This window comes from Ruditapes philippinarum, unplaced genomic scaffold (assembly GCF_026571515.1).
Source record: "Ruditapes philippinarum isolate M1 unplaced genomic scaffold, ASM2657151v2 ctg3509_1_1_1_1, whole genome shotgun sequence".
Taxonomy (NCBI): Eukaryota; Metazoa; Mollusca; class Bivalvia; order Venerida; family Veneridae; genus Ruditapes; species Ruditapes philippinarum.
The window spans coordinates 68,092-79,896 of record NW_026860954.1 but is presented as its reverse complement, the minus strand read 5'-3'; the positions used below and the strand labels follow the sequence as shown (position 1 = coordinate 79,896).

Here is an 11,805-nt window from a genome sequence, read left to right as displayed (position 1 = left end):
CATCTACTGATCATGACCAATCACCATACCAAGTTTGAAGTTCCTAGGCCTTAAAGTTCTTTAGTTATTGATCGGAAACCATTTTTCCTTACAAGGTCAATGTGACCTTGACCTTTGACCCCTTGACCCCAAAATCAATAGGGGTCATCTTATGATCATGACCAATCACCATACCAAGTTTGAAGTTCCTAGGCCTAATGGTTCTTTAGTTATTGATCGGAAACCGTTTTTGTTACAAGGTCAATGTGACCTTGACCTTTGACCCCTTGACCCCCAAATCAATAGGGGTCATCTACTAATCATGACAATCACCATACCAAGTTTGAAGTTCCTAGCCTTAAGGTTCTTTAGTTATTGATCGGAAACCGTTTTTCCTTACAAGGTCAATGTGACCTTGACCTTTGACCCCTTGACCCCAAAATCAATAGGGGTCATCTACTGATCATGACCAATCACCATACCAAGTTTGAAGTTCCTAGGCCTTAAGGTTCTTTAGTTATTGATCGGAAACCGTTTTTGCTTACAAGGTCAATGTGACCTTGACCTTTGACCCCTTGACCCCAAAATCAATAGGGGTCATCTACTTGTCATGACCAATCACCATACCAAGTTTGAAGTTCCTAGGCCTAAGGGTTCTTTAGTTATCACTCGGAAACCATTTGGTCTACGGACCGACGGACCGACGGACCGACAAGTGCAAAGCAATATACCCCCTTTTCTTCGAAATGGGGGCATAAAAATATTTTTTTAAATAAAAGCATTTTTGAGGCATTATTGGCCTTTAAAAGGACTAAAAAAAATTGAATTTACCTTCATGATACGATATGTTGGCAGCTCCTCATCTAGACAGTCCTAGAAATATTGACAAAGTATATCAATTCCACTTGAAATAAACCTGACAATAACAGGATTTTGATTAACAAATCTTAATTTAAAATATAGATGATATATGTGCCAATATGGTCTAGTGCCAACGATTAAATCTCTAATACATGTACTTTGTGCTTCTCAAATATTTCATTATTTACTGGAATAGACAAAGTTGGTCAGATATATACAAGAAATAAGTATTTCACTATTAACTGGAACTGTCAAAGTTGGCCAGATACACATGTATACATGTATACGAGACATTGTTATTTTATTATTAACTAGAACAAAGTTGGCCAAATATATACAAGAAATTGGTATATTTAATACTTGTTATTATAGAGCTTGTACCATGATTTTACACAGCAACCCTGGTATAATACTCATGCTTGGGTACTGTATTATAACGAGGTTCTGACATATGACACTTATTGTTAAAATTATCCCATTAGCACATCCATGGCCATCACATAAAAAGCTAATGATTTTTACTTACCCTTCAATGAGTATAAACATTAATTTTGTTCTCTAAAACAATAATTATCATTTTGCCAAATTTTACTAATTACATTTCAATGAAGCAGAAAAGTTAGAAAACTTTTGAAAGGCAACAGAAGTCAAAATTGTAAGCTCAGTTAGCCATTACAGTTGTAGTAAAAGCTTCCAGCTTAAGTTGTGCCCATTAGTTAATAAATTGATTAATTAATGGACACAACTTAAGCTTACATATATTAAAATGATCACAAGTCTCAGATTTGGGATTTTATAACATTTTGATATCTGACTAATCAACCTTCTGCACTCATGATAGTCCGTATTTCAATAGTTTATTGTACTTGACTGACACATTGAACAAGCATTATAGCACATAAGGCCTTTTATAAATATACATGAAAAAAATTATAATCAGCAAAAAATACGATTTTTTTTGGTGACCTATGAGCGTTATACTAAGATTAGGGTTATAACATGGCGCGTTTTATCGTGTCGGCAGTGTTTTTGTACATGAGCACTGTAAGAATAAGAATACAATATTAGAATAATAAACATACTATTATTTTTCTTCTTTTTTGTTTGTTCCCTTGAGGACAGGCTGGGTTGTCGGACTCGAAACCTGATTCTGACTCATCACTACTGTCACACTGAAAAATACACCATTATCTAACACAATAATCAACAATTGCACAGGAACTATATTAAATTGATAACTTTATTTGAACATCGGTCATCTCGGATGAAAAACTAGGTCACAGGAGCTAAAAATAGAAAAATCTTATTTCCCACCTTTTCTTGATCAAGTTACTCAGTAGTTTTTGAATTATAATTTAGAAATTCCCTGAACTTTCCATATCTACAAGTTCAAATTAAAAGCATTCATTTTATCTGATAAAACATGCAAAGATGTTCATGAGCATAAGATGGATACATTACCTAGATGCAAACAAGAGAATATCAGAATATGATTAAACTACATTAAAGCTGCCTTCAGTTTTCATTTTTATTTGGAAAACAATTCATTGTTGTTTCAAACTAAGTATTTCAACTAGACCTATCACTGAAGGTGATTAATACCCCCACCAGCAACTTTAACTTTTTGAAAAAAAAGTAGTCTGAAGAAAAATTTGAACACAAACTATCAACTGTGTACAAAGAAATATTTCAATTAATTGTAATCGCAACTGGGGTCTCGAAATAAGCTTGCTATACACCAAGTTTGACTACAAAATCTCATTCCTAACTCTTCTTTTAGTAACACGGTGACCTTGACCCTAGGGGGTCCAAATGCAATACCAACCCACATCTTCATATAAGCTTCCTATACACCAAATAAGATTACAATATCTCATTCCAAACTCTAGTTATTGTCCTGAAAACCATTTTTCTATTTTTCTTAACGGTGACCTTGACCTTGACCCAAGGGAGCCCAAATGCAATACCAACCAAGGTCATCATATAAGCTTGCTATACACCAAGTTTGATAACAATATCTCATTCCTAACTCTAGTTATTGTCCGGAAACCATTTTTCTATTTTCTCTTAACGGTGACCTTGACCTTGACCCCAGGGGGTCCAAATGCAATACCAACCCAGGTCTTTGTATTAGCTTGCTATACACCAAGTTTGATTACAGTATCTCATTCCTAAGTCAAGTAATTGTCTGGAAACCATTTTTCTATTTTTCGTAACGGTGACCTTGACCTTGACCCCAGGGGGCCAAAATCAATACCAACCAAGGTCATCATATAAGCTTGCTATACACCAAGTTTGATAACAATATCTCATTCCTAACTCTAGTTATTGTCCGGAAACCATTTTTCTATTTTCTCTTAACGGTGACCTTGACCTTGACCCCAGGGGGTCCAAATGCAATACCAACCCAGGTCTTCATATTAGCTTGCTATACACCAAGTTTGATTACAGTATCTCATTCCTAAGTCAAGTTATTGTCTGGAAACCATTTTTCTATTTTTCGTAACGGTGACCTTGACCTTGACCCCAGGGGACCCAAATGCAATACCAACCAAGGTCTTCATATAAGCTTGCTATACGCCAAGTTTGATAACAATATTTCATTTCTAACTCTAGTTATTGTCCGGAAACCATTTTTCTATTTTTAGTAACAGTGACCTTGACCTCAGGGGGTCCAAATGCAATACCAACCCAGGTCTTCATATAAGCTTGCTATACACCAAGTTTGATTACAGTATTCTCATTCCTAAGTCAAAAGTTATGTGTCCGGAAACCATTTTTTTCTACTTTTCGTAACGGTGACCTTGACCTTGACCCCAGGGGGCCCAAATGCAATACCAACCAAGGTCTTCATATAAGCTTGCTATACGCCAATGTTTGATAACAATATCTCATTCCTAACTCTAGTTATTGTCCGGAAACCATTTTTCTATTTTTAGTAACAGTGACCTTGACCTTGACCCCAGGGGGTCCAAATGCAATACCAACCAGAGTTTCCACATAAGGTTGCTATATACCAAGTTTGATTACAATACCTCATTCCAAACTCTAGTTATCGTCCGGAAACCATGATGTGGACCGACCGACGGACGGACGGACCGACCGACCGACCGACCGACCGACCGACCGACAAGCTGACTCCTATATACCCCCCTAAACTTCGTTTGTGGGGGTATAATAATTCTTTCTTGGAAAAGTGCATCATATCACTGTTAAGCCTGCTTTAAAACAGCGTCCCAATAGCTATTCAAAATGCACCTGTGACGTTCAAAAATAGAAAATCTTGAAACAAATTGTCTACTTTACTAATTTGAATATAAAGAGCGGACAGATATAGATTAGTGGATATCGAGTGTTACCTTACTGTTTACGTATTTTATCAACAGCAAATTTCATTTTCCACCTTAATTCTTTTGACTTGACAATTATATAAAACAATTTTTCCAAAAAATACATATTAAAACTTAAGAAAAGCTGAAGGCCCCTTTAACGTGATTAATTACATATTCAACCTTTAGAAAAATTGAAGGCCGCTTTAACGTGACTACTTTTATAACTCAACTAACATGTTATATCCTATGATGTGTGTGGCCTTACAAAAAAGGAAGTATAACAGACAATATTTCAATAAAAATTGATCAATCAGAAGTCGTACCTCAGAATTAGATGTTTCACAACTTGCCTCTGACACATCATCATTACTTTCTTCTTCAACCTTATCTTCATCTTGTTCATCATTACTTTCTTTATGCTCAATATTACCTCTCTTCTCTTCATTACAATCCTCATGCTTAATCTCACATCCCTGCTCATCGTTATTTCCTTTACGCTTAATATAAGCTCTTTTCTCCTCATTACATTCTTCATGCTTCTTATCAACTCCTTCCTCATCATTATCTTCACTTTCTTCATCTTCATAATCCTCTATGTAGGTATCCTATATCAAAACAAGATGGCCATGATAGACCAAGATTGCTCATCTGAGATATGTTGATGGAAAAGGTCATATTCTTCATTACATGGGATATAACATTATAGATGCCACTTTTTGCCAAGAAGCCAAGATTTCATAAAAATTGGCGAGAGTACACATTTTTTTGCTAAATATAAAAAAATAATTAAAGATAGTTTTCTATTATATTTAGTTACTAGTACTGTAACATATGGGACCTTAAGTCACAGATTTTTGACCACAGCGCCATGATTCATATAACTTTTGTACAAGTTCACTAGGCAATGTAACATGTGCTATATCTAAGCTTCAGGACATGAAGTTTCAGAGTAGAAATTTATACACATTCTTTTAAGTACGTCCTTGTAAACTAATCAAGAGACTTGAACATTGTAGTTTCAAAGAAGTTTAGTTTTCAATTTGTTTTAATAGCATAAGTCTATGTAAACTAAGAGACACTCAGGGTGGGATCAATTTTGACCCCATGGGCATGATACATATAATACAACTTTTGTAGAGGAAAAGCACTGTGACACTAAACTCAAAATATCTCTGGGCATAAAAGATTTTTAAACAAGAACGTGTTTGTTAAACACAAATGCCCCTGGCTCAGATTCTTGTCAGTAGCAATATTTCAAAAAATGTTTACCCATTCACTCAGTTATGGACAGAAAAATTGCCAAAAATTGTAAACACAAGTTATATAGCTTGACAAAGTCATAGCATTTTGTAATTGTAAAAAATATAAGTTGCCAAGTCATTGCTCTGACTTGTGAAGATGAAAAATATTCAACTTTCATGCAAGTTAGCTTCCTACCAAATATGAAAATACATCTGTCATTAAATAAAGGCTGTATGGGCAAAACGTGTAAAAATCTATTTTTAGCACTGGTGACCCTAACCAAACTGACCCCTAACTCTATTCCAAAAGAAGAATACAAATGTAAGAGTTATCTTCCTCCAAATATGAAATAAACATCTTGTCAATAAATAAAGGCTGTAATGGCAAAAAGTGAAAAAAATCTATTTTTTAGTACTGGTGACCTTAAACCAAAAACTGACCCCTAACTCTATCCAAAAGAAGAATACCATTGCAAGTTATTCTTCCTAACCAAATATGAAAATACATCTGTCCAATAAAATAAAAGGTGATGTTGGCAAAAAGTTGTAAAAAAATCTAATTTTGCACTGGTTTGACCTTGACCCAACTGACCCCTTACTCCATCCAAAAGAAGAATACCATGCAAGTTATTCTTCCTACCAAAAATGAAATACCAAAATATGAAATACATCTGTCAATAAATAAAAGCTGTATGGGCAAAAGTGTTAAAAATCTATTTTTAGAACAAGTGACCTTGACCCAATGATCCCTACCCCAATCAAAAGGATGACCATGCAATGTATCTTCCCCCTACCCAAATATAAAATTTATAATCTGTCACTTAATAAAAGCTGTAATGAACAAATGTGTAAAAATCTATTTTTAGCAACTGTTGACCTTGACCCCAAAAAAAACTGACCCACTAACTCCATCAAAGTTTATGTTTCTATCAATTATAAATACATCTGTCTATAGTATAAGGTTTCAATACACCTGTAAAAATGTAAAAATCTATTTTTAACAATTGGTGACCTTGACATTGGTAACAATTGACCTTGACCCAAAATGACCCCTTACTACACCCAAAGAAGGAGGACCTCCCTTGGCATGTTTGTATTAAACTAAAACATCAACTAAAATTAAAGGCTATATGAGCAAAAATGTTTATATTTATTTTTCAAACCATAGACCTTGACCTTGACCTAGAGACCGCTTACTCCACAAAAAAACAGAGGACCATCAAAGGTATCCACCTACTAAATATGAAAGATATCATTAAAGAAATTAGAGCAATTTAGGAGAAATTTAAGATAAATCAAACTTGCCGAAATAGGTTAACCAAGACAAGGCCCTATTTTCAAAGTGAAAAAAAGGGAAATAACTGGAAATATGGATGACACAGTTATATAAACTTGGCAATATCATGTACTTTGTATGGATAAGTAAGTGTGAAATTATAAAGCCATTAGTATAATAGAACTTAAGATATTTCCAACTTGCTATTTTAGGTTAACCATTATTCATTTTCTAAGTGCTGAAAAGGGCCAATAACTTGGTAAATATGAAAGCCAGAGTTATGTAACTTGCCCAGGTCATGTACTTTGTATTGATTAGTAAGTGTGTAAACTTAGAAGCCATTGGTACAGGTAGAACTTAAGAAAAATCCAACTTGCAGTTCTAGGTTAACCTAGTACGGACAGACGGACGGACGGTTCAATCACTATATGCCCGGGGGCATAAAAAGTTCATTTTATCATCATTTTTTATCCTAGCTTCTGTGACCTTCTGGTGCATTAGACTGGAAAATTTATATACACATATACCTTTTGTAGAGGGTCACCACAAGAATATTTCTGTGAAGTTTGATCAAAATTCATCATGTGAAAAAGAAAGGATGTTTTAAAGAAATTGTGGATAAGGACAAATGACGGATGATGAGAAACATTCAACAGACAACATGTTACCACAAAAGCTCATGTAAGAGTACTTTGTGCTCAGGTGAGCTAAAAAAGGCAAAATAATTTACAAGCTTGAAATATGTCAAATTAAAATATACAATGTATGTACAGTAAAAACTCTGAAAACCGGACCCTCTGAATACCGGAATCCTCTGAATACCGGACCATTTTAAAAGTCCCGTATTTTCTCCCTATATGTTCATTGACAAAAATCCTCTGAATACCGGAACCTCTGAATTCCGAAAACCGGACGCTTTTCTGTGGCTTCTAATGCTAAACATGCTTAAAAAATCCTCTGAAAACCGGACAGCAAATTAAAGTGTCAACTTTCTGTGTACTTAAATGTAGATCTAACATAATCTCAACAGGTGACATGTCCAATTACCAGTAAATGGTAATCTCCTTTTATCTATGCAGGTGTGAAAACACTTGTCAGTATGTGTTAATTTCTTATTGTCAATTAAATTATAGCTCTTTTATTGAATTTGTGTCTTTCCTTGCATAGATATGATTTTTAAAAATTGTTTTTAGTGTGTTATGTTGTTTTTTTTCCAACTATAAAATATCTAAAAGAGTTGGGAAACTTTGGATAAATGATTCCTGTTTTGCTTTAAATTTTGATTTTGAAGTTATCTTTGTTTGGATATCAATTATATGCAAAAATAGTAATACAAAATTCATTAACTACATATTTCAAAGCCAATGAAAAAGGTATTATGATATATTTCAGACAATGTGTTTTTACTTTCTGATTTTCTGAATTATATTCATGGATTTGCAGAATAAAATAATTAAGACATTCAGTGTAAAAAGAAATTATAATGTGACTTAGACAAAAGGGTTGAAAAGTAAATACAAAATGATTGAACAAAGTCATTGTTCAAAAACATCATACTTATCAATAAATGTATAAAACCTCTGAAAACCGGAATCCTCTGAAAACCGGACTTTTGGTCAAGTCCGGACAGGGTCCGGTTTTCAGAGTTTTTACTGTACTTTCAACTTTTAGAAATATAGCGGATATATTCTACTTGATGCAAACATACACAAAATTTAATTCATGTGAAACAGTGAATATATAAATACATGTACTGCTAATACTAAGTTTTTGAACATAAATTATATTTTCTGACTGTGATAAGAATGATTAAAAACATTTAGAATTTAGAGAGATATCGATTCTTAAAAGAAAAGGTTAATATTTCATATCTGCATTTAAACCTTCATAAACCAGAGCTTAAAAATTATCAACAAATTGACTGGACAAGGATAACAGTACATATATACATATAGAAACCCAATCACACCATACATCATATTTCATAAGTCGGAAGAAAATAAAAACAAGATATGTTTGTAAAACATGTATGCCCCCTATCAGCAGCCAATTATTCATGTGATAAGGTAATTATGCATGACTTCTGACCCAGTGATCAAACAATTAATAAGGGTTATCAAGTATCTACTGGTCATGACCTTGACCTTTGATCCCTTGACCCAAAACTCAATAAGGGTCATCTGCTGGTCAAGACAAATCATCATACAAAGTTTGAAGTTCCTAGGCCTAAGCGTTTTTACTTAATTGATCAGAAACCGTTTTTACTTACAAGGTCAATGTGACCTTGACCTTTGACCCCTTGACCCCAAAATCAATAGGGGTCATTTGCTGGTCATGACTAATCACCATGCCAAGTTTGAAGTTCCTAGGCCTAAGGGTTGTTTTATTATTGATCCGAAACCGTTTTAACATACAAGGTCAATGTGACCTTGACCTTTGACCCCAAAATCAATAGGGGTCATCTGCTGATCATGACCAATCATTATGCCAAGTTTGAAGTTCCTAGGCCCAAGTGTTCTTTAGTTATTGATCAGAAACCGTTTTTACTTACAAGGTCAATGGGACCTTGACCTTTGACCCCTTGATCCCAAAATCGAAAGGGGTAATCTGCTGGTCATGAAAAATCACCATACCAAGTTTTGAAGTTCCTAGGCCTAAGCGTTCTTAAGTTATTGATCAGAAACCGTTTTTACTTACAAGGTCGATGTGACCTTGACCTTTGACCCCTTGACCCAAAACTCAATAGGGGTCATCTGCTGGTCACCACCAATCATCATACAAAGTTTGAAGTTCCTAGGCCTAAGCGTTTTTAGTTAATTGATCAGAAACCGTTTTAACCTACAAGGTCAATGTTACATGACCTTTGACCCCTTGACCCTAAAAACAATAGGTCATCTGCTGGTCATGACCAATCACCATACCAAGTTTGAAGTTCCTAGGCCTAAGGGTTCTTAAGTTATTGATCGGAAAGCATTTTTACCTACAAGGTCAATGTGACCTTTCCCTTGACCCCTTAACCCCAAAATCAGTAGGGTCATCTGCTGGTCATGACCAATCACCATACCAAGTTTGAAGTTCCTAGGCCTAAGGGTTCTTTAGTTATTGATCGGAAACTGCTTTTACCTAAGAGGTCAATGTGACCTTGACCTTTGACCCCTTGACCCCAAAATCAATAGGGGTCATCTACTGATCATGACCAATCACCATACCAAGTTTGAAGTTCCTAGGCCTAAGGGTTCTTTAGTTATTGATCCGAAACTGTTTTTACCTAAGAGGTCAATGTGACCTTGACCTTTGACCCCTTGACCCCAAAATCAAGAGGGGTCATCTACTGATCATGACCAATCACCATATCAAGTTTGTAGTCCCTAGGCCTAAGGGTTCTTTCGTTATTGATCGGAAACCATTTTTACGTACAAGGTCAATGTGACCTTGACCTTTAACCCCTTAACTCCAAAATCAATAGGGGTCATCTACTGATCATGACCAATCACCATATCAAGTTTGAAGTCCCTAGGCCTAAGGGTTCTTTCGTTATTGATCGGGAAACTGTTTTTACCTACAAGGTCAATGTGACCTTGACCTTTGACCACTTAACCCCAAAATCAATAGGGGTCATCTGCTGGTCATAACCAATCACCATACCAAGTTTGAAGTTCCTAGGCCTAAGGGTTCTTTTTGTTATTGATCGGAAACCGTTTTTACCCAAGAGGTCAATGTGACCTTGACCTTTGACCCCTTGACCCCAAAATCGTTAGGGGTCATCAACTGATCATGACCAATCACCATACCAAGTTTGAAGTTCCTAGGCCTTAGGGTTCTTTACTTATTGATCAGAAACTGTTTTTGCTTACAAGGTCAATGTGACCTTGACCTTTGACCCCTTGACCCCAAAATCAATAGGGGTCATCTACTGATCATGACAAATCACCATACCAAGTTTGAAGTTCCTAGGCCTTAAGGTTCTTTAGTTATTGATCGGAAACCGTTTTTGCTTACAAGGTCAATGTGACCTTGACCTTTGACCCCTTGACCCCAAAATCAATAGGGGTCATCTACTGATCATGACAAATCACCATACCAAGTTTGAAGTTCCTAGGCCTTAAGGTTCTTTAGTTATTGATCGGAAACCGTTTTTGCTTACAAGGTCAATGTGACCTTGACCTTTGACCCCTTGACCCCAAAATCAATAGGGGTCATCTACTGATCATGACAAATCACCATACCAAGTTTGAAGTTCCTAGGCCTTAAGGTTCTTTAGTTATTGATCGGAAACCGTTTTTGCTTACAAGGTCAATGTGACCTTGACCTTTGACCCTTGACCCCAAAATCAATAGGGGTCATCTACTGATCATGACAAATCACCATACCAAGTTTGAAGTTCCTAGGCCTTAAGGTTCTTTAGTTATTGATCGGAAACCGTTTTTGCTTACAAGGTCAATGTGACCTTGACCTTTGACCCCTTGACCCCAAAATCAATAGGGGTCATCTACTGATCATGACAAATCACCATACCAAGTTTGAAGTTCCTAGGCCTTAAGGTTCTTTAGTTATTGATCGGAAACCGTTTTTGCTTACAAGGTCAATGTGACCTTGACCTTTGACCCCTTGACCCCAAAATCAATAGGGGTCATCTACTGATCATGACAAATCACCATACCAAGTTTGAAGTTCCTAGGCCTTAAGGTTCTTTAGTTATTGATCGGAAACCGTTTTTGCTTACAAGGTCAATGTGACCTTGACCTTTGATCCCTTGACCCCAAAATCAATAGGGGTCATCTACTGATCATGACAAATCACCATACCAAGTTTGAAGTTCCTAGGCCTTAAGGTTCTTTAGTTATTGATCGGAAACCGTTTTTGCTTACAAGGTCAATGTGACCTTGACCTTTGACCCCTTGACCCCAAAATCAATAGGGGTCATCTACTTGTCATGACCAATCACCATACCAAGTTTGAAGTTCCTAGGCCTAAGGGTTCTTTAGTTATCAATCGGAAACCATTTGGTCTACGGACTGACGGACCGACGGACCGACGGACCGACAAGTGCAAAGCAATATACCCCCTTTTTTTCAAAAGGGGGCATAACTAGAGCTGTCGGAGGACAGCGCTGCTC

General features: G+C 36.0%; 1 protein-coding gene and 1 long non-coding RNA gene across 2 annotated transcripts in view; both read right to left on the bottom strand.

Annotated features, from left to right (window-relative positions):
- Positions 1–1,922: 1,922 nt before the first annotated feature.
- LOC132714016 (uncharacterized protein DDB_G0283697-like) overlaps positions 1,923–11,805 on the bottom strand; it is a gene marked incomplete at its 3' end in the record, with an annotated part of 28,131 nt that continues 18,248 nt past the window's right edge. The window contains 2 exon segments of the mRNA XM_060696749.1: positions 1,923–2,012; positions 4,496–4,777. Coding sequence (XP_060552732.1) covers positions 1,923–2,012; positions 4,496–4,777 — 372 coding nt within the window.
- On the bottom strand, positions 3,198–4,016 carry LOC132714018 (uncharacterized). Its single transcript, XR_009623513.1, has 2 exons — positions 3,802–4,016; positions 3,198–3,504 (listed from the first exon to the last, which is right to left on the bottom strand). It is a non-coding gene; the product is annotated as an uncharacterized LOC132714018 (long non-coding RNA).